Source organism: Halichoerus grypus, chromosome 8 (assembly GCF_964656455.1).
Source record: "Halichoerus grypus chromosome 8, mHalGry1.hap1.1, whole genome shotgun sequence".
NCBI lineage: Eukaryota > Metazoa > Chordata > Mammalia > Carnivora > Phocidae > Halichoerus > Halichoerus grypus.
The window spans coordinates 2,304,526-2,326,728 of record NC_135719.1 but is presented as its reverse complement, the minus strand read 5'-3'; the positions used below and the strand labels follow the sequence as shown (position 1 = coordinate 2,326,728).

At 45.0% G+C, this 22,203-nt stretch overlaps 1 protein-coding gene across 1 annotated transcript in view; it reads right to left on the bottom strand.

Moving 5' to 3' along the window:
- The window catches only part of IL16 (interleukin 16), a 69,416-nt gene extending 50,442 nt beyond the window's left edge, over positions 1-18,974 (bottom strand). Inside the window, exon 1 of the mRNA XM_036108806.2 lies at positions 18,576-18,974. Coding sequence (XP_035964699.2) covers positions 18,576-18,887 — 312 coding nt within the window. The 5' untranslated portion in view covers positions 18,888-18,974. The remainder of the gene's footprint in view (positions 1-18,575) is intronic.
- Positions 18,975-22,203: the final 3,229 nt, after the last annotated feature.

Here is a 22,203-nt window from a genome sequence, read left to right as displayed (position 1 = left end):
CTCCGTAGATTTGCGTTTTCCAGAATGTCATGTAGATGGAATCATACAGTGTGTAGGCTCTTCGGATTGGCTTCCTTCTCTTAGTAATATGCATGTGAAGTTCCTCCATGCCCATTCAGGGCTTGACAGTTCATTTGTTTTCAGGGCTGAACAATATTCCATTGTCTGGATGCATCCAGTGTATGAATGCACCTCCCTACTGAGGGGCATCTTGGTTACTTCCAAAGTTGGGCGACTACGAACAAAGCTGCTGTACACAGCCGTGTGCGGGATTTTGTGTGGACACAAGTTTTCGGCTCCTTTGTGTAAATGCCAAGGAGCCCAAGTGCTGGGTCATATGGCAAGACTACGTTTAGTTTTCTAAGAAACCACCGAATTGTCTTTCAAAGTGGCTGCACCATGTTGCACTCCCACCAGCAGAGAATGAGAGTTTCCGTTGCTCTGCATCCTCACCAGCGTGTGGCATCCTCAGTGTTCCCTGTGTTGGCCCTCTAATATGTGTGTAGTGGTGGCTCATGCTTGTTTCCGTTTGCATTTCCCTGATGACCTATGATGCGCAACATCCTTCCATGCGCTTACTTGCCATCTGTAGGTTTTCTCTGGTAGGGTATTTATTTACACTTTGGCCCACTTTTCAATTAAGTTGTTTGTATATTTTGGATAATAGTCCTTCATATATTTTGTTGTATATTTCAGATAACAGTCCTTTATCAGATGTGTTTTTGGCAAAGATTATATCCTACTCTGTGGCTTGTGTTCTAATTCTCTTGATAATTGTCTTTCACAGAGCAGTCTTTTTAAAAATTTTTAAGAGATTTTATTTACTTATTTGAGAGAGAGAGAGAGAGCTGGGGGAGGAGCAGAGGGAGAGGGACAAGCAGACTCCATGCTGAGCACAGATCCTGACATGGGGCTTGATCTCAGGACGCTGAGATCATGACCTAAGCCGAAATCCAGAGTCAGATGCTTAACCAACCGAGCCATCCAGGTGCCAACAGTCTTTTTTAATTTTAATGAAGTCCAGCTGGTCAATTACTTCTTTTATAGATAAATCAGACAAATGCTAATCAAAATAAATCTGGTACCATTTTATAGAAAAAGGAGATTTACACAACAAAAATTAATAGAGGTAAAGTCACTATAGAATACCTGCTTTAAATCATGAGTAAGACACAATTCTAAGCTTGTTTACACCTTCTTTAGCCCCCCTATGTTGACATAACAAGGAAAATCTAGCATAGATTTTTAACCTACTCCCCAAACACTGCTAGATCAAGCAGATAAACATCAGAAAGTGTGTAGAGCATTTACACAATACAATTAACCATAGCAGAATACAATTTCTCCTCAAACATACATAAAATATTTGCAAAAAATAATCGTGTACAGCATCATCCAACAATTCTCAATAATTACAACAGCCTGGAATAGTACCACACTTTCTGACAACACCACCATCAGCCATAAAACATGATAAAAAGACAGCTGGAGAGACAAAAGACAGATTCATGTTGCCAGAGGTTAGGGGTGGTAAGAGGCTGGGTGTGACAGTAAAGGGGCAGTGGTAGGGGGCTGGGGGAGATGGAGCAGCTCTGTATCTTGACTGGGATGGTGGTTACACGATGTACATGCGGGATAACATAGCACAGAACTACACATACATCATAATAGTGTTAGATCTCTGGTTTGGATGTCCTACATAGTTTTTATGGAAGATGCAACCATTGGGGAAAACTGGGTGAAGGATATATTACCTGTACCTTGCCACTTTGTGGGAATCTACAATTATTTCAAAATAATTCAAAGAAGTTTTGCAAAAGATTAACTGGAAAATGCTCATACATTTGAAAATTAAGAATCACACTTTCTAAATAACTCATGGGTCAAAGAAGAAATTATATTGGAAATGTTAAAGCATTTAGAACTGAATGATCATGGAAATTTGGATATCAATCTTGTGAAATGCAGCCGAAGATAAAGCTATACTCATAGAAGAAGTTATCATCTTAAATGCTTATATTAAGAGAGATAAAGGCTGAAAATAATTAATGAGCTAATCGTCAAAGGAAGTAGGGGAGAAACAATACTAGAGAAGAGCACAAGACTTAAGAGATATGCAAGAGGGGGATTGACTAAATTAAAAATTGGTGGAGTGCCTGGGTGGCTCAGTTGGTTAAGCGGCTGCCTTCGGCTCAGGTCATGATCCTGGGGTCCTGGGATCGAGCCAGGCGTCTGGCTCCCTGCTCGGCGGAGAGCCTGCTTCTCCCTCTCCCTCTGCCTGCCACTCTGCCTACTTGTGCTCTCTCTCTCCCTGTCAAATAAATAAATAAAATCTTTTAAAAAAATAAATAAATAAAAATAAAAATAAATTAAAAATTGGTTCTGGGAAAATATTTTAAAATATTGGTGAAACTCCAGCAAAAATGATCAAGAAAAAAAGAGAGAGATAGAGAGAAAACACAAATAACATGATGGGTTAAGAGGGGACATGATTACAGATACAATACATATTAAAAAGATAAGAGAATATTATAAACAACTTTATAGAATAAATTTGAACAATTAAGTGAAATGAAAAAATTCTGAGAAAAAAAACTATCAAAATCAACTCAAAAAAAGTTGGGAAATCTTCAGAAGTCTGTAAAAATTAAGAAATACCCGAGCAAGAGAATTCTAGGGCCAGACGGTTTTACTGGAGAATTCTACCAAACGCTTAAAGAATTAACATCAATTGTATACAGAATTTTCCAGAAAATAAGAAAGAATACTTCCCAATTCATTTTATGATACTAGTATTACTTTGGTACCAAAACCAGACAAAGACAGTATAAAAAAAAGAAACTTACAGATCAATATTCCTTGTGATTGCAGAGGTAGAAATCCTTAACAAAATACTTCAAATAAAATTCACCAGTAGATAAAAACAACTATACGTGATGACCATGTGGCATTGTTCCAGGGATGCAGGGATAGTTCATTTAAAAATTAATTAAGGTAATCTACCATATTAACAGGCTAACAAAGAAAAATCACATGATCATATCAATCAATGCAGAAAAGCATCTGATGAAATTAAACACCTGTTCATAACATAAGCTCTCAGAACACCAGGGATAAAGAATAACATTCTCAATGTCATAAAGAATATCTACACAAAGCCCATAGCTAACAACACTCTTAATGAGGAAAACTGAATGCTTTGCCTCTGAGATTGGGTGCAGAGCAAGAACACCTAATCTCAACCCTCATTCAACTTGGTACTGAAAGTTCTAACCACTGCAATAAGGCAACAATAAATAATTGTATAAATAAAAATTATACAGATCCAAAAGGAAGAAACAAATCTGTCCTTATTTGTAGATGACATGATTGTCTACATAGAACATCCCAAGGCATCTATGAAAATAATTCATAGAACAAATAAGTGAGTTCAACAATTTGCAGGGTACAAACTAAATGTAACAAAAATCAATTATATTCCTTTCTATGAGCAATGAACACATTGACACTAAAATTTAAATGCATACCATTTACAATCACTCAAAAACATACTTAGGCATAAATGTAACAAAACATTTACAGGACTTGTATGCTGCAAACCACAAAAACACTAATGAAAGAAATCAAAGATCTCAGTGGATAGAGAGACATAACCATATTCATAGATTGGAAAACTCACATAGCAAAGATTAATTCTCCCCAAATTCATATATAAAGTTCATGTGATTCCTGCTAAAACCCCAGCTAGATATTTTATAGATATAGACAAAATTACTCTAAAATTTATATGGAAATACAACGAGACTATCATAGTTAAAAACAACATTGAAAAAAGAACAATAAAATAGGAGAAATCTACCTACTTGATTTCGAGATGAATTATGTAGCTACAGTAACCAAAAATGTGTGGTATTGGAAGAGGGATATACATATAGAATAGAGAACCCAGAAATAGATCTACACAAATATGCTCACCTGATTTATAACAAAGGTGCCAACACCACTCCTTGAGGGCAAGATAGCCCTTTTAACAAATGATGCTGTAGCAAGTGAACATTGATGGGGGTGGGGAGGCAGGTGGGGAAAGAGGAAGCTTGGCCCATGTCTCTCATCTCATACAAACATTAACTCAAAATGGATCTATGTGTAAAATGTGAAAGTATAAAACTTTTAGAAAAAAATAGAAGGAAAAATTCAGGATCTAGAGCCAGGGAAAGAACTCTTAAACTTGACACAAAAAACATAATTCATATAAGGAAAAATTGATAAATTAGACTTCATCCAAATTAAAAACTTTTGCTCTGTGAAAGATCCCATTAAGAGGATGTAAAGACAAGCTATAGTTCTAGATAAAATATTTGCAAACCACATATACAATAAAAGATGACCACCTGGAATATATAAAGAATTCTTAAAACTCCACAGGAAAAATAACAATCTTATTTGAAAATGGGCAAAAGACATGAACAGACATTTAGCTGAAGAGGCAAATAAGCACATGAAAAGATGTTCAACACCATCAGCCATTGATGAAATGCAGATTAAAACCACAATGAGCTATCACTACATACGTATCAGAATGGCTAAAATAAAAAATAGTGGCATCTAATACTGTCGAGGTTGCAGAGAAACAGGATCATTCATACTTTGCTTACGTGTATGTGAAATGGGAAGACCACTCTGGAAAACTGTTGGGCAGTTTCTTTAAAAATAAAACATAAAACAATTGTACAACCCCAAAACTGTGCTCCTGGGCATTTTTCCCAGAGAAATCAAAATGTATCTTTCACCCGCACAGGAATGTTGAGATCATCTCTATTCCTGACAGCCAAAAAGTGAAAACAACACAGAGTCCTTCTGTTGTGAGTGGTTAAACAAATTGTGGCACATCCAGACCATGCAGCATGACTCCACAATCAAAAGGAATTACTGATGCACTCAACAACCTGGTGAACCTCCAGGGAATTATGCTTAGTGAAGAAAGCCAGTCCCCAAAGATTACACACTGTCTGATACCATTTGAACAATGCTCTTGAAATGACCAAAGCATAGAAATAGTTGCCATAGGTAAAGGTGGAAAGGGGGGGTGGGGTCACTATAAACGGACAACATGAGGAATCCTTGCAGGAATGGAGATATTCCGTACGTTGACTACATCAATACCAATAACCCGATTGTGATATTATACGATCGTTATCCAAGATGTTACCCTCGGGAGAAGCTAAGGATGTATGGATTTCTCTGTGTTATTTTCTTACAACTTTATGTGAATCTACAATAATCTTGAAATAAAGAATTTAATTTTTAAAACTATTTTAAAATTGCATTACCAATTCCAGAAAATAGTTAGAAAATAGAATTCTTTAAAAAGGTAACATTACAATTGTATCAGAAAATAAAGAATGTCTAGGAGCTAATCTAAGGAAAGATATATAAGAACTTTCTGAAGAAAATTACAAAACTTACTGAAGGGCATAAAATAAGTCCTGAATAATGGAGAGATAAGTCATATTCACAAAAATGGGAAAGTTAATATTATAAAGTCATTTATAAATTTAATGCAGTACTAATCAAAATTTCAAGTGTTTTTTAGAACATCACAAACTGATCCTTAAATTTTTAACAAGAATCAAAGGGCATCAAATAGACACATAGTTGAAAAAGCAAAGACAGAGAAACTTACATTCAAGAGAACATACTTACTTTTAAATGTCATGATTAAGAAAGAGTTTTGACAGTAGGATAAAAACTGACCAACAGAACAGAATAGGGAGCCTAGAATAGCTTCATGTTCGTACGAAGAAATCTGCTTTGTAACAGAACTAACACTGTACTTTTGCTGGGAAAGACAAACACTCCAGCAGAGGGTACTGGGACAACTGGTCAACCATGTGGAAACAATGTAATGCACCCCCACGTTCGCAAACATCAATTCCAGGTGGATTAAACACATAAATACAAAAGGCAAAACTATAAGATGTTCAGAAGACAATAGAAGAAGATAGACATTATAATAGAACGTCTTTACTTTAGGAAAGGATAAAAGTTTCAAACAAGATGCAAAACAGCACAAACCATAGGGCACATGACTGGTAAATTCCCCATTAAAATGAAGAACTTCATGGGGTGCCTCAGTGGCTCAGTCGGTTAAGTGTGTGACTCTTGATTTTGGTTCAGGTTATGATCTCAGGGTCATGGGATTGAGCCCCGCATCGGGCTCTGCGCTCAGCGAGTCTACTTGAGATTCTCTCTCTCCCCCTCCCCCTCCCCCTGGTCACGTGCTCTCTCTCTCTCTCTCTAAAATAAATAAATAAAATATTTTTAAAATAAAATAAAACGAAAAACTTCTACTCATCAATTAAAAGAGTAAAATGACAAGTTAAAAGCTGGAAAAAGAAAAGACCAACAACCCAAAAGGAAAAAAAGGTTCAGATGGTCATATCACATAAGAGGAAATTCAAACGTCCCATAAACATGGAAATATGTGCAACCTTACTAGTAATTAGGAAAATGCAAATATAAATTAATGTGAAAAACAATTTAATAGGCCCCCAGACTGGAAAAAAGCTTAAAGCTTGAGGATACCAAGAATTGATGAGGATGCAGAGCAACCAAGAAAGTTATACCTGCTGAAGGAAGGGTAGATTGGCACAACCACTTTAGAAACTAATTAACTTGGCAGTATCTAGTACAAATGAAGATGCCATACCCTAAGACTCATTAATTTCACATCTAGCTTTATACCTGTTGAAACTTACAGTAATGCACAAAGAGGCAGGTACAAAAATGCCATAGCAGTGCAGTCTCTAAATTAAAGAGGAGTAAAGGGAAATACCCTAAATGTCTATCAATAGTAGAATGGATGAATGGTATGTTCACACAATAGAATTCCATAGAGCAGTGAAAAAAATAAATAAACTACAACAAAATGAAATGACATGAATGAATTTCTGGAACATAATTTGAATAACAGAAGCAAGTCTACCAAAGAGCAATCACTGTGCAATGGCATCTATATTATCTCAAAAATGAGTAGGACGGATACTTCCAAAGTTCCATGACAAGATGGCGTCCACTCACTTTCTTCCTCCCTGCTAAATACAACTAAATACCCTGGAAATTATTCAGTAGATAGCAGTAAAAGAATTCTGAAAGCTAGAAAGGAGACAGCTAACTGGGTAGGGAACTCAGCACTTGAGGATGACAATATGGGGAGCTCCCCGCGCTTGCTTCTTACCTACTATGTACCCAGACGGGCTGGAGAGGCCTGTAACCCAGAACGGCAGATCGGCAAACACAAGAGACAAACAAAAAACAATGTTCTCTCTTGCCTGCCCAAAAGACCAGGGAAGGGGGGAGATCAATAAGACCAGGGGAAGCCCCAGCACCCGCCCCACAACCAGGGCACCAGCAGGTGGCCCAATCTCCATACGGCAATGACCGCAATGGCGGCAGCAAAGCCCCAGGCTGACCCAGCCCCCACCCCAGAACTAGGGCGCAAGCAGGAAGTCCAGCCACCTGCAGGGGCAGCGGCAGCTGAACGCTTCATTTTCCTGCCGTCCACCTACTGGCAAAAGAAGAGCCAGGCCCAGCATCTCCTGCCCATCCCCACCCTGCACAGCAGATGGTCACCAGTGACACCAGGCAGGCCAGAGAAGCTCTTTCCACCCCAGCGGGCAGAACTGCAAGGAGAATGTGAGAATTCCCGTAGTGCCAGAAAAATAAAGCCGACCAGAATAGCATTGCAAGGGCTCCGAAAACCGAAATGTCATTACAACAGAGGTCCACAAAAATAGTCCAGAACTACATGCTAAATTTAAGTAGGTATTGCCTGCTCAAACACAAGATTTAAATCGGATCAAGAGACTCTGAACATAATGATGGAAATAGCCGAGATACAATTAACAGTCACGTTTAGCATCTAGAACCAGGAATTCATAATCTGAACGAGAGAAGACACAGGGCTGATGCCAACACTGAGGGGAACCTGATGTCGGAATCCTCCGGAGAGGATTATAAAGCAGCCTGCATAAAAATGTTTTAACGGTCACTTACCAATTCTCTCCAAACAAAGGAAAAATGAGGAGATGGCAACAAAGAAATAGAAAGAGATCAACCCCAAGATGCCTCACAATCAAATTTCTGAGAACTAAAGACAAAGAAAAAAGCCATAAAAACAACCAGAGAGAAACGACACATGTATAAAAACCAAACAAAACAAAAAGACCGCTAACACAAATGACAGATTTCACTGAAAATGCGGGGGGCAGAAGGAAGGGGCGCAAGACTTTTCAAGTGCAGGAGAATTCATGTCAACTACATACCCTAACTCCATTGACAATACGCTTCTGGAACGAAGGGAAAATAAAGATATTCTCAGACGAAGGAAAAGCTAACAGAAGCCTCTGCTAGCAGATCCCCCCCTTAGAGAATGGCTGGAGGAAGCTCTCCAAATACAAAGAAAATGACAAAAGAGCTGGAACGTTCAGAGAGGAAAGAAACACGACAGAATGGGTAAAAACAGAAGTAAACCTAGTAGAGCATCTTTCCCTTCGTGAGTTTCTTTAACTATGCTTCCCGGTTGGAGCAAGAGTTATAAGCCTACCTGCTGAGGGGCCCAGTGGATGCAGAGGAAACACTGGAGAGAGTTCTATTTAGGCACTTCCAGACGGAAGCACTCAGGGGGCCTCCAAGTTCATGGCAAGTCTTGTTTCTTAAACTTGAGGATCAGTAGGCAAGTATTCAAGGCATCTTCATTTTTTTTTTTTTAGAGTGTGCGTACATTGTATAAATGTCTTTTTATAGTCTCGACATTTCCTAAAATATTTTTTAAAGATCCTGAGATAATAAATTCTGATACATCTATGTGGTGGATTCTCACGCAGCCTTTAACATTTTTCCAGACCTTGTCCTAAGCTGACGGAAGCACAGACAGACACAGTCGACTCTTCCTGCCGGTAGCTAGTGCCTAGAATTCATTCTTCAGGGGGAACTGACACGTGTGTGTTTCTGTGATCCGTTAGCGTGGTGGGGTCGGGAGGCATGGGACGCCCTAGAAATGCAGAGGGAGAAGGTTGTTTCTGGTAGGGGTGGCTGAGCTCGGGGTGCAGGGGGGCGGGAGGGTCAGGAAGAGCATCCTGCAGCCCAGAGGGAGGATGACCAGGATGGGACTCATGGAAGTAAGACAGGAAGGTATCCCAGGCAGAGGGAACAGCAAGGGCAGAGGCTCAGGGACTGGAACCACTGCGCTGTATGCAAAGAATAGGGGAAAGCCGTCTTCGGTGGATTGTAATGTCCATACGAAGGGCCATGTTGAGAAATAGAATTGAGAAGGTAGGTGGTTTACTACTTCCTCCCGATTTCCCCTGTTTTCTTCTTCTTTCCACCAAAACCCCTTCTCACTAACCAAATGGTGTCCTGACAGAACCAACGAGCTTCAAAAGACCAGCTTCCAGGCAAATAGCTCCAAATGCCCTTTGAGAATGGAAACAGGGACGAGAAGTCCCGTGGAGTCTGGGAGCCGGGCAGCAAGTGCATGTGAACCATACCTGTGGGCCTCCCCTCCCACTGCTGGCACGTGGACCGCCCTGGCCTCCCTCCAGCCTCCCCCTGCACGCAGGGGATGCGGCTGCTCCGTGGGGGTCCTGGAGCCCCGAACCTCCCTCCCAGGGGCTGCTCTCAGCCCTCACAAGCTGCTCGTCTGCGGCAGGAAGAGGCAGGTGGCCAAAGGATTGGGTTTCCCACTGGCCAAGGCAGCCTGGGCCTCAGAGCCACGGGCTGAGCGGCTCACAGGCAGGGAAAGGCAGGAACACGGCCGCTCAGGGAGGCCCTGACCACCCTCCCTCCGCCCCCAGCCCAAGCCCACGATTCAGACGCTTCAGATCTGACCTCATCCATCCTGAGTCACACTGCGTGAGTGCTGACTTGGCCTAACCGATATTTTGAATTTGCAAAGGAAAGCAGGACCGGCCACACTACAGAGGCCATTCCCACGTGCATCAGAGCATGTTGCATTCTTCTAGGAGGGCGGCCCCGAGGGAGGACCTCCCACACGTCTGCTCCCATCTGCGGCTGTCCTACTCCCAGATTGAGTGCCCGGTGACCCTAGGCCCCAGCCAGTGGGAATGCCCGAAGCAGTGTCCAGTGTGAACCCGCACGGCGGCTCAAAAAGCCAAGGCAAGCTCACGCTCCATCAGTAGGCTCTCTGCCTTAAGGGTGGCCTCCGCGTGCTCATTTATGCAGCCATTCTTTCCACAAATATTTCTAGAACTATTGTTAAGTGCCAGTTCCCAATCCCAACCAGTACCATAAAAGGGCTGCCAGCTCCGAAGAGAGTAAATATAGTGCTTGAGGCCTATGTGGTGATCTGCTAATATCTAGCTGGAGAGAAAGTAAGAAACCAATGAGGTAGGAGGCATCAGATTGCACCCAGGGGAGCTTGGGCCCCAACCCCATGTCTCCCCTTTGTCTATCCTGCTGAGGGCAAATCACACCCCTGGGGTGCACAGCCCTAGGCTGCAGGGGTGCCAGGGGGCTGTTTGATGGGGCAGGTGTCCGCACTGGACAGTGCCGGGAGCTGCAGGACAGAGGGGACTGTGGCCAGTGGTCAAGAGCCAGGAAATGGCTCTCCCCTGTGTCACCCCACTCTCGTGCAGAACCCTGAGAACTTCTCTGAACTTGACTATCCAAGTTCTTAAGAAAGGATATTTGTCAAGGTAGGAGGTAAGAACAGATTATTTTTAGACATATGTGACCTTGATCTATAACTTTTAAATACTTAGACATTCGGCATGTCGAGCTCCATCTGAACTCTGGCCCCGTCCTGCCCGTGTTAGAGGCAGGTCCGCTTCCGGCAGAAGGACGGTGATGCTGGGACAGACACAGAAGTGCGGGAAGCAATGAAGAAGAACGGAAAGGGTAAACATGGAAATTAACGTAAATGAATACTGACTGGACAGAACAATAATAAGGATCTATTCTTGGGATTTACATATAAATAGAATTAAAATGCATGAGAATAATATCAAAAACGTGGGCAGGTACAAATGGAGTTGTGTGTTCTAAGGTCTTAGTATTGTCTGAGAACTGATCCAAGTGCTAATTCATATGAGACTCGAATACGTTCAGGATTGTGTTTTATATTTTAATGATTACAAAAATAGTAAAAAAAAAATGTATAACTAACAAGCCAATTGAAGGGGAAATGGAGTAGTAAAAAATATATTAAACTAAAAGAGGGCAAGAAGAGAGAGAAAACCAAGTGTAAATCAATACCCATTATTATAAGCTAAAGATTGTAAGGTGGAAGAAAATGAACTTTACATGCTGCTTACATGAGATACTCCTTAAATACATGAACCCAGGTTGATGATAAAAAAAAAAAAAAGAGGGGAAAAGTAACCAAAAGACAGTAGGTTAAACTTTACTAATAGCAAATAATTTTTTAGCAAAAATTATCACTAGACAAAAGATGGAGACTTGTAGATTATAAAGGTGATAATACACCAGGAAAATATTTTTTTTAAATTCTAAATGTCTATGCACATAAAATATACCTTCAAAATGTATAAAGAAAAAATTGACAGAACTAAAAGGAAGAACAGATCCCCAATCATAACCAGAGACTTTAACACACTGCTCTCAGTAACTAATAGAGGAATAGGATCGGTAAAGAGAAAAAGATCTGGATAATATGGTTATTGAACTTGATCTAAGAGACATACATAGAACATTGCATCCAACAACAACATATACATTCTATCTCAACATATTTCCATTGTTAAACTTATTCACAATACACTCTCTTCTCTGACTATAGAATAATCAATCTAGGAACCAAGATAGAGACAGAAACTAGAAATTCCCCAACTGCCTGAAAATTAAACAATACATTTCTAAATAAACCAAGGGTCACCCAAGAAATCACAATAGAACACCTATACTATCTAAAATAATGAAAATATGGGATATCAAAATTTATGGATGAAGCCACTAAACTTAGAAGGACATTCATAGCCTTAAATTAGAGAAAAATAAAAAGCTGAAGATCAGTTATCCAAGCTGCCATCTCAAAAAGCTAGAAAAAAAAAGAACAAAACATTGGACGTGAAGAAGGGAGAAGAAAGGAATAATAAGGATAAGAGCAGAGGTTAATTAGACAGAACCCACAGAACAGAGAAATCCAGCAAAATGAGAAATCCCAACAGCATAAGCGAGTCTAGTTTGAAGAACAAAGCTGGAGGACTTACCAGATATCAAAAAAATATTATAAAACTATCATAATTAAAACCGTGTGATATTAGCACAAAGGAAAAAAAGACTAATGGATCATAATGAGAGAACAGAAAGACAGAGATAGACACATGATAGATACATAAATAGTTACATAGATAGATGACAGATATGGTGACTTTTTTATGATAACACCGTCCTGTAGGGGAGCCTGGGCAGGCTCATCAAAAAATCGTGCCGGATCAATTAGATATCCATACAGGGGAAAATGTTTAAATATATATTTCACAATGTATACAAAATCGACTTGGTAAGAATTAAAGATCCAAATGTGAAAGATAAAACAACACAGCTTCTAGGAGAAACGTGGGAAAATGTCTTTGTGAGTTTGCGGCAGACAATGACTTCTTTAAAAGGATCCCGTCGTCCCGCCCCCTGGGAGACCCAGACAGCCAGGAGCAATCTGGCTTGGTTTTTCAATACTTGATTTGTTCTATGAACTATTAAACGTATAAAACTATAAAATAAAAAAATAAAAATAAAAATATTCCGGTTGCGAAACACAAATCCAACTACAATGAGGTATCATCTCACACCTGTCAGGATGGCTAAAATCAACAACACAGGAAACGAGTGTTGGCAAGGATGTGGAGACAAAGGGACCCTCGTGCACTGTTGGTGGGAATGCAAGCTGGTGCAGCCACTGCAGAAAACAGTGTGGAGGTGCCTCGAACAATTAAAAATAGAACCACCCTACGATCCAGCAATTACACTACTGGGTGTTTACCCCCAAAATATAAAAATACTGATTAAAGGGATACATGTACCCCAAAGTGTATAGCAGCATTATCTACAATAATGAAGATATGGAAAGAGCCCACATGACCATTGATAGATGAATGGATAAAGAAGATGTGGTATATACATACAATGGAATATTACTCAGCCATAAAAATGAATAAAATCTTGCCATTTGCAACAACATGAATGGAGCTAGAGAGTATTATGCAAAGCGAAATAAGTCAGTCAGAGAAAGACAAATACCATATGATTTCGCTCATATGTGGAATTTTAGAAACAAATGAGCATACGGTAGAAAGAGAGAGAGACAAACCAAGAAACAGACTCTTAACTCTAGCGAACACACTGCTGGTCACCCGTGGGGAGGAGGGGGGGTGGGGGTAAAGGTGATGGGGATTGAGGAGGGCACCTGTCGTGATGAGCACTGGGTGATATATGGAAGTGTTGAATCACCATATTGTACACCTGAATCTAATATTACATTGTATGTGAACTATACTGGAATTAAAATATTAAAAAATAATAATTAAAAAAATAAAACTGGGCACCTGGGTGGCTCAGTCGGTTAAGCGTCTACCTTCAGCTCTGGGCATGATCCCAGGGTCCTGGGATCGAGTCCCGTGGTGGGCTCCCTGCTCAGCGGGGAGTCTGCTTCTCCCTCTACCCCTCCCCCCTGCTCATGATCTCTGTCTCACATGCTCTCTCTCTCTCTCTCAAATAAATAAATAAAATCTTTAAAAAAATGTGTTAAAAAAATAAAAGTAAAAGGATCTCTTTGTACATCTGGAGCCAGGCTTGTGCTGTGGGATGCCGACACGTCTCCCTCCCTCCACCCCCACCTCCACCCCCTGCCTTTGCCCCCCTCATCCTACCTGCACACCCACAGCTCTGGCTCGTCCTAATGCTCCCGCAGAGCACTACCGAGTCCTTCATCCACGCGTGCGGAGCCTCCGGGAGGGGCGGACAGGAGGGACTTCTGTTGGACCTGAGCTCATCCTTGCATTCTGAGATCACTGAGATTTCACAGTCACATGGACCCATTCACCTCCAGGGAAGTCCTATCTGAGGAGCATAAATCTTGCTACCGTAGAGTGCTCTGGGGAAGTGAAAGACAACCTGGGAGGCTCCTTCGAGGATGTAATTCTGCTACTCATCCTCTGCATGAGACTCTCCCTAAGAAAGCTAAACAAGCTGAACATAGCTTGGAGGAGGGGACAAGGGACAGGATCCATTATGCTCACACCTGTCCCCTTCTCCAGACCACGAGCTCCCTGAGGGAAGGAACAGTATCCAATATGTTTCTTAATCCCCAGGGGATAGATAGCAGACGTAGCAGGTGCTTTGCCAGCATTTGGAGAAACAGAAGGAAGGAGAGAAGGGAGATAAGAGGAGGGAGAACAAGGAAGGAGGAGATGAGCACAGTCTGGGTAAAGCTTCAGTTCCACCTGCCTGAGCTTCCTTCCCTCTGGCCCCACATCCTACCTAAAGGGCATTTTAAAATACTCTTTCCATTCGAAAAAAAGACACTGGGTCTGAAGTAGCCAAGGAGTCTGTGCATTTCCTCCTTTTCAGGGTCTAGGCCTGATAAATTGAGTATTTTTGTTTGTTGGGTTAGAGTCTAATTTTCAACATTCTTCCACTTCAATTCATCCCCGGGGGCCTGGAAGTTCCCCCTGAAGAAGCCTCCCCAGGGCCTTAACGCAGGATGCGGGCTCGGATGCTCACTCCAGACTCTGCGCAAACCCGCTCAGCTCTGGCACATCCCCAGGAACTCATTTCCTCAGCCCTGGTCATGCCAAGCACAACACATCCAAGATGGCATTTTTTTATTTGGCTGTTTATCTAACTTCCTCTTCTTTAATTTTCATATTAGGCATTTCTAGATGAGAGACTGATGTCACGGGGCCTCTTTCCAGATTTTGTTTTGAAATCAGTGTAACCATGGTATTGCTGGAGACTGAGGAGTCCATCTGGGCCAACTGAGTCACGCCTGGGGGCAGGGCAGGGCAGGAGCCGCGGCAGGGACTAGAATGTCCCTGCGAGAAGGGGAGGGTGGGGGTGTTATTCAATACTGAGGCACCCCCAGGAAGGACACTGGGACCAGCTGTCACCTTTGACCCTCATGCCCTGGCACTCTTGATAGAAGACCTGCTCAGACATTGAAACCCTCACTTGCTGAGAATCCGATCCTGGGTGGTTCAAGATCACCCGTGCTCCTGAGAAGGAAAAACAAGAGCTCGCGTTGGGTTCCAAGCTGGCCACAGTAGCCCTCCTGTCCTTCCCGGGCCATCCTTGCCCCCAGCGTGACTTAACTGTGCCCATTACCCCTTCCCCGCCTCCAAGCCTCCGTTCATGCCCCTCCGCCTGCTCACACCACTCCCTGTGATCTGGACTTCTTGACCTGGATCCTGCGGTCAACAGGCGCCTCCTCCAGGGTGCCCTTCGGCAGATAGAGCTGCATATCCCCCAGTGTTCCCGGGCCTCCCCTTACATGTCTGCACCCACACCCTGAAACGGGAGAGATGTGCACTGTCCCCATCTCCACGAGCGCCGCAGAAGCTACAACTCTTCATGCTCCGGACACATTGGAGGTGCTCAGGAAATGCTACTGGATTCGTTACTTTATCACTCAACAACAGTCAGTGTCCCCCTCCTAAACCGGAAATAGTGATGATAATGCTAAGTAAGGAATTACTATGTGCACTGTACTTATGTAAATACTTATCACTTAATCCTGATAGAAACCCCTGTGAGCTAAACAATATTGTTCACGTTCTCCATTTAATCGGTGAGCAAAGGGAGGCATGGGGAGGTAACGTGAATTTCTGGGATGGTACAGCTACCAGATGGAAAAGTTGGACTCAAACCCAAGCAGTCAGACTAATGAGCCCACACCCCCTAAACCCTGTGCCGTATGGCACCCCGCCCCCCAAAATACTGATGCAGCCGTGACTACCTTCCTCCCGAGGTTTTGGGGAGACAATAAGAGCTGCGGCTACATTATTTAAACCATGAAAGTATGGTGTACCTGTGCATCCCAGAGACCAAAGAGGTGAAGCCTGTCTGACTCCTGGCCGGTTTCCTCCCCTTCATCTGGCTCTCCCCCGTCATCCAGCCTCCTGCCACCGGACAGGTGCCGTCTACAGAGCTCCAGACACACACAGAAGTCCTCAGTGCCCCTCACCTCCACGTCTTCGCGTATGTGGCTCCTTCCACCTGGGATTCCCCGCCACCCACCCCTGCTGAGCCAAACCCCGGGTCCTTCGGGGAACATCTCCTCGGTTCCTGATCATGTGTCCAGCCCGGAGTGTTTCCCACCTCAACACAGAGCGTCTGCTTTCCCGGGGTTGCTCAAGTCAAAACCAGAAGTGAAGCTTGCTGCCGCCCATCTCCTCACAAGACAAATCCGGACAACAAATGCCCTGGGTTTGCCTTGAAAATAAATCTACTCTGACCATTCTCAGTGCAACTACCGCCGTCTTAGAGCCCCATCACCTCCGGCCAGGGTTATTGCCAAAGCCCTAGCTGGTCCCCCACGTTGCACTCTCCCCTCAGTAGCCAGAGTGCTCCCCTGCTGGGCTGGGCCACTCCACTGCTCGCTCGGTCTCCCATCCTTCTTAGAACAAAATTCCAAGCGTGCCCTGGCTACCACCCAGCTTCACCTTCTGCCACCCTCCCCTGTCCAAAATCCCCCAGGCACACTCTTCCCCCTGCCGCTGCAAATCACTCATTTCTTCATGTCTTTGCACATGCTGTTCCTGCTGCCTGGAATGCTCTTCCCCATCTGAAACGTTCAGAGGACTCACTGGTCCACCTCCTCCAGGTCGCTGCTCAAATGTCCCTTCTTCAGAGAAGCCTTCACGATCACCTTCCCAAAAAGGACAGTGAACTCTCCCCTCATCACTCTCTATCCTCTTTTGCTGCCTAAGATTTTTTCAGAGCCCTTCACTGTTTAATGTCATATCACATATGAGGTGTTCATAGTTGTCCCCCCACCAGAATAAGAGTTGTGAGAGGACAGGGACTGGGTCTGTGCGGCCCACAGGTCGGGACTCTGCAAACACTCACTGAATGTACTGATATCCAACGCCAGAGACGCGCTGCCTCTTTGTGAGCCTCCGACAGCCCTTCGGAGGGTATTCTCTACTCCACTGCAGACAAGATCCTTGAGGGCAGGGATCCTTCCTGAGCATAACAGGTGCTCAGGAAACACTTGCACAATTAAATAGAAGCAAGTGAATGATTCATTCTGGGTGTCTGTTGGAATCTCCAAATGGTTTTTGAATCTCATTTATCTGAGCTCTAACCTGGACAACGTGATCTCGTCATCAATAAATTTGACTCTCAGCTGGTGGGTTGTATACTAGTCACATCATTCACGGCAAACCAGGAGCCCGGCCAGGCTCCCCCAAACCCACTGGGATGCTGGTCCCTCCTTCTGTCCTCCTGGGTGAGCTCAGGTCATACCAACAGAAGTCACATCGTGGGTGATGTAGTAACCCGGGCTGGGTGAGGCCCTCGCGGAAGCTGCTTGTGTCTGGAGATCACCGGGGCTATCCCCTCTCTGGGGCCTGACCTGCTAACCTGCTATATAATGTTCCATGATAGTGTTTATTGTATACATGTTAAACAATGGTTTTCCCCTGCAAGGAAGCAAGTTGTGCAAAGGTCCTGGATCCCCTCCACTGGGACTGGAATGCCTTCCCCACTTGCCGTTGACAATCGTGTGACCGTGCCGATAAGGGGTGGAACAAACCCTTCCCGGCTGGCCTGTCGTGGGGTAAGCTGCACGAACTCCAAGGTTCTGGGCTGCTTGGACCCTTGAGAAACCCCACCTTGGATGGAGGGCTGAAGGCACAGTACTCAACTGAGAATAATTCAAGAGTAAAATACTTGAGTCAGCCTCTGTCCCCTGGTGCCTTACAATCTCCATCTCGTTGTGATAACACAACTTGAAATATGGTCTAATGGAAGAGAGGGCGTTCTGAATTTTGGCAGGTCTCCAACCACTACCTAGCTTCCCTCACTCCCTCACCATGGCTCCTCTTATCAGCTCCAGCACTCACACCCATGTGGGAACTGGCAGGGGCACCTGGAAAATGCTCACGATTGGTGCTCAGGGAGCAAACACACTGATCCTCCATCCCTGCCCTGAGTGACATAAGCTCTGCTACTCGCCCAGGCCCCGTAAGTCAGTGACCTGAGCTGCGAGGGTATGCCGGAGAGTGCCTGCCTGAGATGAGAACCTGCCAGTATACTGACCATCGCCCTTCGCATTTCCCAGCAGGGATCCAGGCTCAGTTTACCTCCCACCACCACAGCATCTCACTGAGTCTCTCAAGTGAGAAGGTTAACTGAGCCTGATTCACTACCATGCTCATTATTGTCATTCCCGTGATCCCTGCCCCAACTTCGTCTTTGCTTTTGCTCAGAATTAGAACTCTGTGCCTTCCTGATCTCAGAGTAAAAGGGTTCAAAGACTTTCATTCAGAGCACCCGAAACCAACCACAGAGTCTTCCAACGCCACAAGTCCTGGGCATACCTTCATGAAGAATAGCCTCCTACAGCTCTTGCCTCGATCACTTGCAGCTGCTTGGAGGTGAGCCGCCTCAGAGGCCAGCGCTAGATCAGGAATGCTGCTGGGCCCAGCCTCCGACGTATCCGCCAACTGCACAGACGAGTGGAAAATCCCCTCCTTGCCCTGGCCCAGGGAAACCTCAAAGGGATCGGGGTATTTCTCATCAGGGCTTGAGCCGTCATCACTGGTCTTTGCATTACAGAGCATCAGGGACCGGGAGATGGACCGGAGTTTTGTAGATTTTCTGCTCTTTCCAGAACGGCTGTGCGGGTCCATCCTCAGAGAGGAAGTAAGGCTGCCCTTCTTCTTCTCCTGATCTGTGGCCCTTGGGTGGCGGGTGGTGACGGGACTGGGCTTGGCCACCACCTCGTGGGTCCCTGGAGGAAAGAGGAAGCAGAAAGAAGCAGTGTGACTTGCTACTGACAAGTAGAGCGGGACAAGAGGCCTGGAACAGAGCGACAGGGAGCCGGTGCCCATGAGGCAGGGCAGCCGGGGAGATCCTCCTTTGGTGGCACTGGCCCGCCCATGTGGCCCGCCACATGGGGCTCGGGGAACCCCAGTGTTTACCACCCCCTCCACTCCCAGAAGCCAGAGCTTCTCTTATCCAAACCCTCACTCTGCAGACAGGGAAACTGAGGCATGGAGAAGGGAAACGCAGACCCAAAGCCACGAAGCGCCGTGGAGTCACGGGATGTCTTTAGAGATGACAGAGGTCCGAGCTTTGTGACATCTGTGCTTCCAACAAGTTTGCAGGGGCTCCAGTCTAGGGAGCGGGTTCGGGGGGGGAAAGGGGACGAGGATGTGCCTGCCTGTCCCCTTTCACCAGCCCCAGTGAGTCCTGCAGCATCTCCAGAGAAACCCCAGAATCCAGGAGCCCAGTCTGAGAACCGCTGCTGCCTCATCCTCCTTTCCAGATGCAGAGCCTATGACCCGGTTTGGGAGTGTCACCCGGTGCCGACCCGTCAGGGTGATTGAGTGTACGAGACGGTAGGTCACAGCCTGGCCAGGGCCTCCCACTCCATCGGCCGTCCCCGCCCATCCCCATCTCACAGCCTGACTGAGGGAGGACCAGCTTCACATGCCGGTCAACCCCACCTCTCTGAGCCCAGCCCGCCTGGCTCGGCGTCACCACGAGGCCCCTCCTTCGGCTTCAGTTCCCAGGAGGCAGGTGGTAAAGGGGTCCGTCCAGAGCCCCTGACTCCGGCCCAAGCCACAACGCAGAGCCGCTGCCAGGACAGGAAACCGTGGGGCTGCCGTGTGCACAGCCAGGGTCGAATAAGGAAAAGCAGAGACCTTCCAACATTTCATTAACTAGAAGCCCTTTCAGAGCCCCCGAAAGGAGCATTTCTTCTTAAAAGAAGACCGTTTTTCAACACCTACATCACACACATTGATTGTTTTCTGTATTAGCCCTTTAATTTTATCAGTTTATTCACCATCTATAGCAACCAACAGCAATGAATGAAAAAGAATGAATGAAAAAATACTGGAAAGCTCGCTCTATGTCAGGCTTTGCTCTGGATGCGTTAGCACAAATTAACTGGATGTCGGTCCATTTCATCAAGCCACCCTCTTCCCAGTATCTCAAATCCTGTACTCTATGTCCTTCCATCTGAAGTAAGGGAGGACCCTCCACCTTTGCTGAGCCCCGTGCCTGGCTGCAGGGTGCCGAGCCCTGCAGAGGACACCCCCACCGCCGAGTGCAGGGGACACCCCCACCCCCGAGCAGACTGCTGCCATGGGACACCCGTGGCCGCCCCCCGGGTCGCCCCGGCTCTGGCCAACAGTTACACGGCGTTTCCATAGTTAGCCTGATCGTACATTCTCAACAACGACAATCTCAAAACTTTCCCTTCTTAGAAACTAGATTCCCCTCCCTTGCCATCACAGACAATGTCTCCTCCTGCTTCATGCAAATGCAGAAGCTGTCGGAGAGCAATCCTCCCGGCTTTCTACCATCGAATTTGCACATGCATTTGCCATCCACACATACTCTCCACACCCTTGGTAGTGGAACGCCTGCCCTCCCATTGAGGCTGGGCCGTCCCCCCATCCCCATCTGTTCTCTGGCTCCCACTCCTCCAGAGTGTTGATGCACAGCAACAACAAAATAATAATTGCTAATATGTATCCAGAGCTTGTGGTTCACAAGGCACTGCTCTGATTGCTTTTACTGTTTCATCCTCACAAAAATCTACTGTAGGCTCCATCCGTATCCTCAGTTTACAGAAAGGACCACCGAAGCACAGAGAGGTTATGTCACTTTCTCGAGATCCCACAGCTAGGGCTCGGTGACAGCAGGAGTTAAACCAGGCAGCGTGAGTCTGGAGCCAACTCTCTTCCACGGCTTCACGCTGACACTGATTATCATCCCTCTCACGGGCAGGCCACCTAATCTCTCCTCCGCACCGGGTCTCCAGCAACAGGGTGGAAACATACTCAGATCGCCTCTGTTTTTTAAAAACCATGTGTCGAGGGGCGCCAGGGTGGTTCAGTCAGTTCTTGATTTCGGCTCAGGTCGCGATCTCAAGGTCCTGAGATCGATCCCCGCGTTGGGCTCTGCGCTGGGCGCGGAGCCTGCTTAAGATTCTCTCTCTCCCTCCACCCCTCCCCCCACGATCTGCTCACTGGCAAACGCTCTCTCCCTCCAAAAAAAAAAAAAAAAAAACACACAACTATGTGTCAACTCCACATCCTCCTTTTGTTATCCGCCTCTCTCTTATCCTCTTCATCTCTTCCCTTTTTCCCTTTGTCTTTTATTACAGTGAGAATTCTTCACACGAGGTCTATCACCTTAACACAGTTGTAAGTACACACACAGCACTGTTATCCTCAGCACCATGTTGACAACGGAACATTATTCCTGCTTATCTTCTTGAACAAGTACTTCACACCCTGCACTTTCTCTCCTCACGCTCACCTCCCCTTCCAGCCACAGCCACAGTCTGTTTCCTTCCCCTGAAACCACTGAAACTCTCATTTTATCACTTCTGCATTTTATGTGCCCCTAAGTCATGAACCGGGCCCAGCGGGCACAGTCTGCTTGCCAAGAACCTGCTTCGTTTTGAGAGGATTTGTTAAACCAGACATGCAATGCTCAGATCTATTGGCTGAAGAATACATAGAATTCAAGCTTTTTAGTGTTTTATTTTTCCCTTCTCATTACTCACCTTTACTCCAGATGCCCCCTTTCAAATCCAAATGGTAATGCTCTCCTCCCTGCCATCATCCCCAAAACAGGAGTTCTTTTGATTCTGTCAGTTCAACTTCCCAGAACTAGTAACTCTCAATGCAAAGGTCACTATGAGTATTTATATATTTATATCCAAATTTCTTTGCATTTTGTTAACTTCATCAGGACTCTCCACAGCTCACCTGGGCCGCATGGAGAAGGGTGTATGTGTGTGTGTGTGTGTGTGTGTGTGTGCGTGTGTGTGTGTGTGTTGCTCATAGCCAGCCCTGGTCCATCAGGCATTTGAAAAATTGAAAGATAATCAAAGTTTTGTGTTAAGATCATTCTGGCCTTGCACTGGTGCTAAATGGGGAGGGTATAAATATGGAGTTGCTGAGGGCCACTGTGTGGGGACAGCTG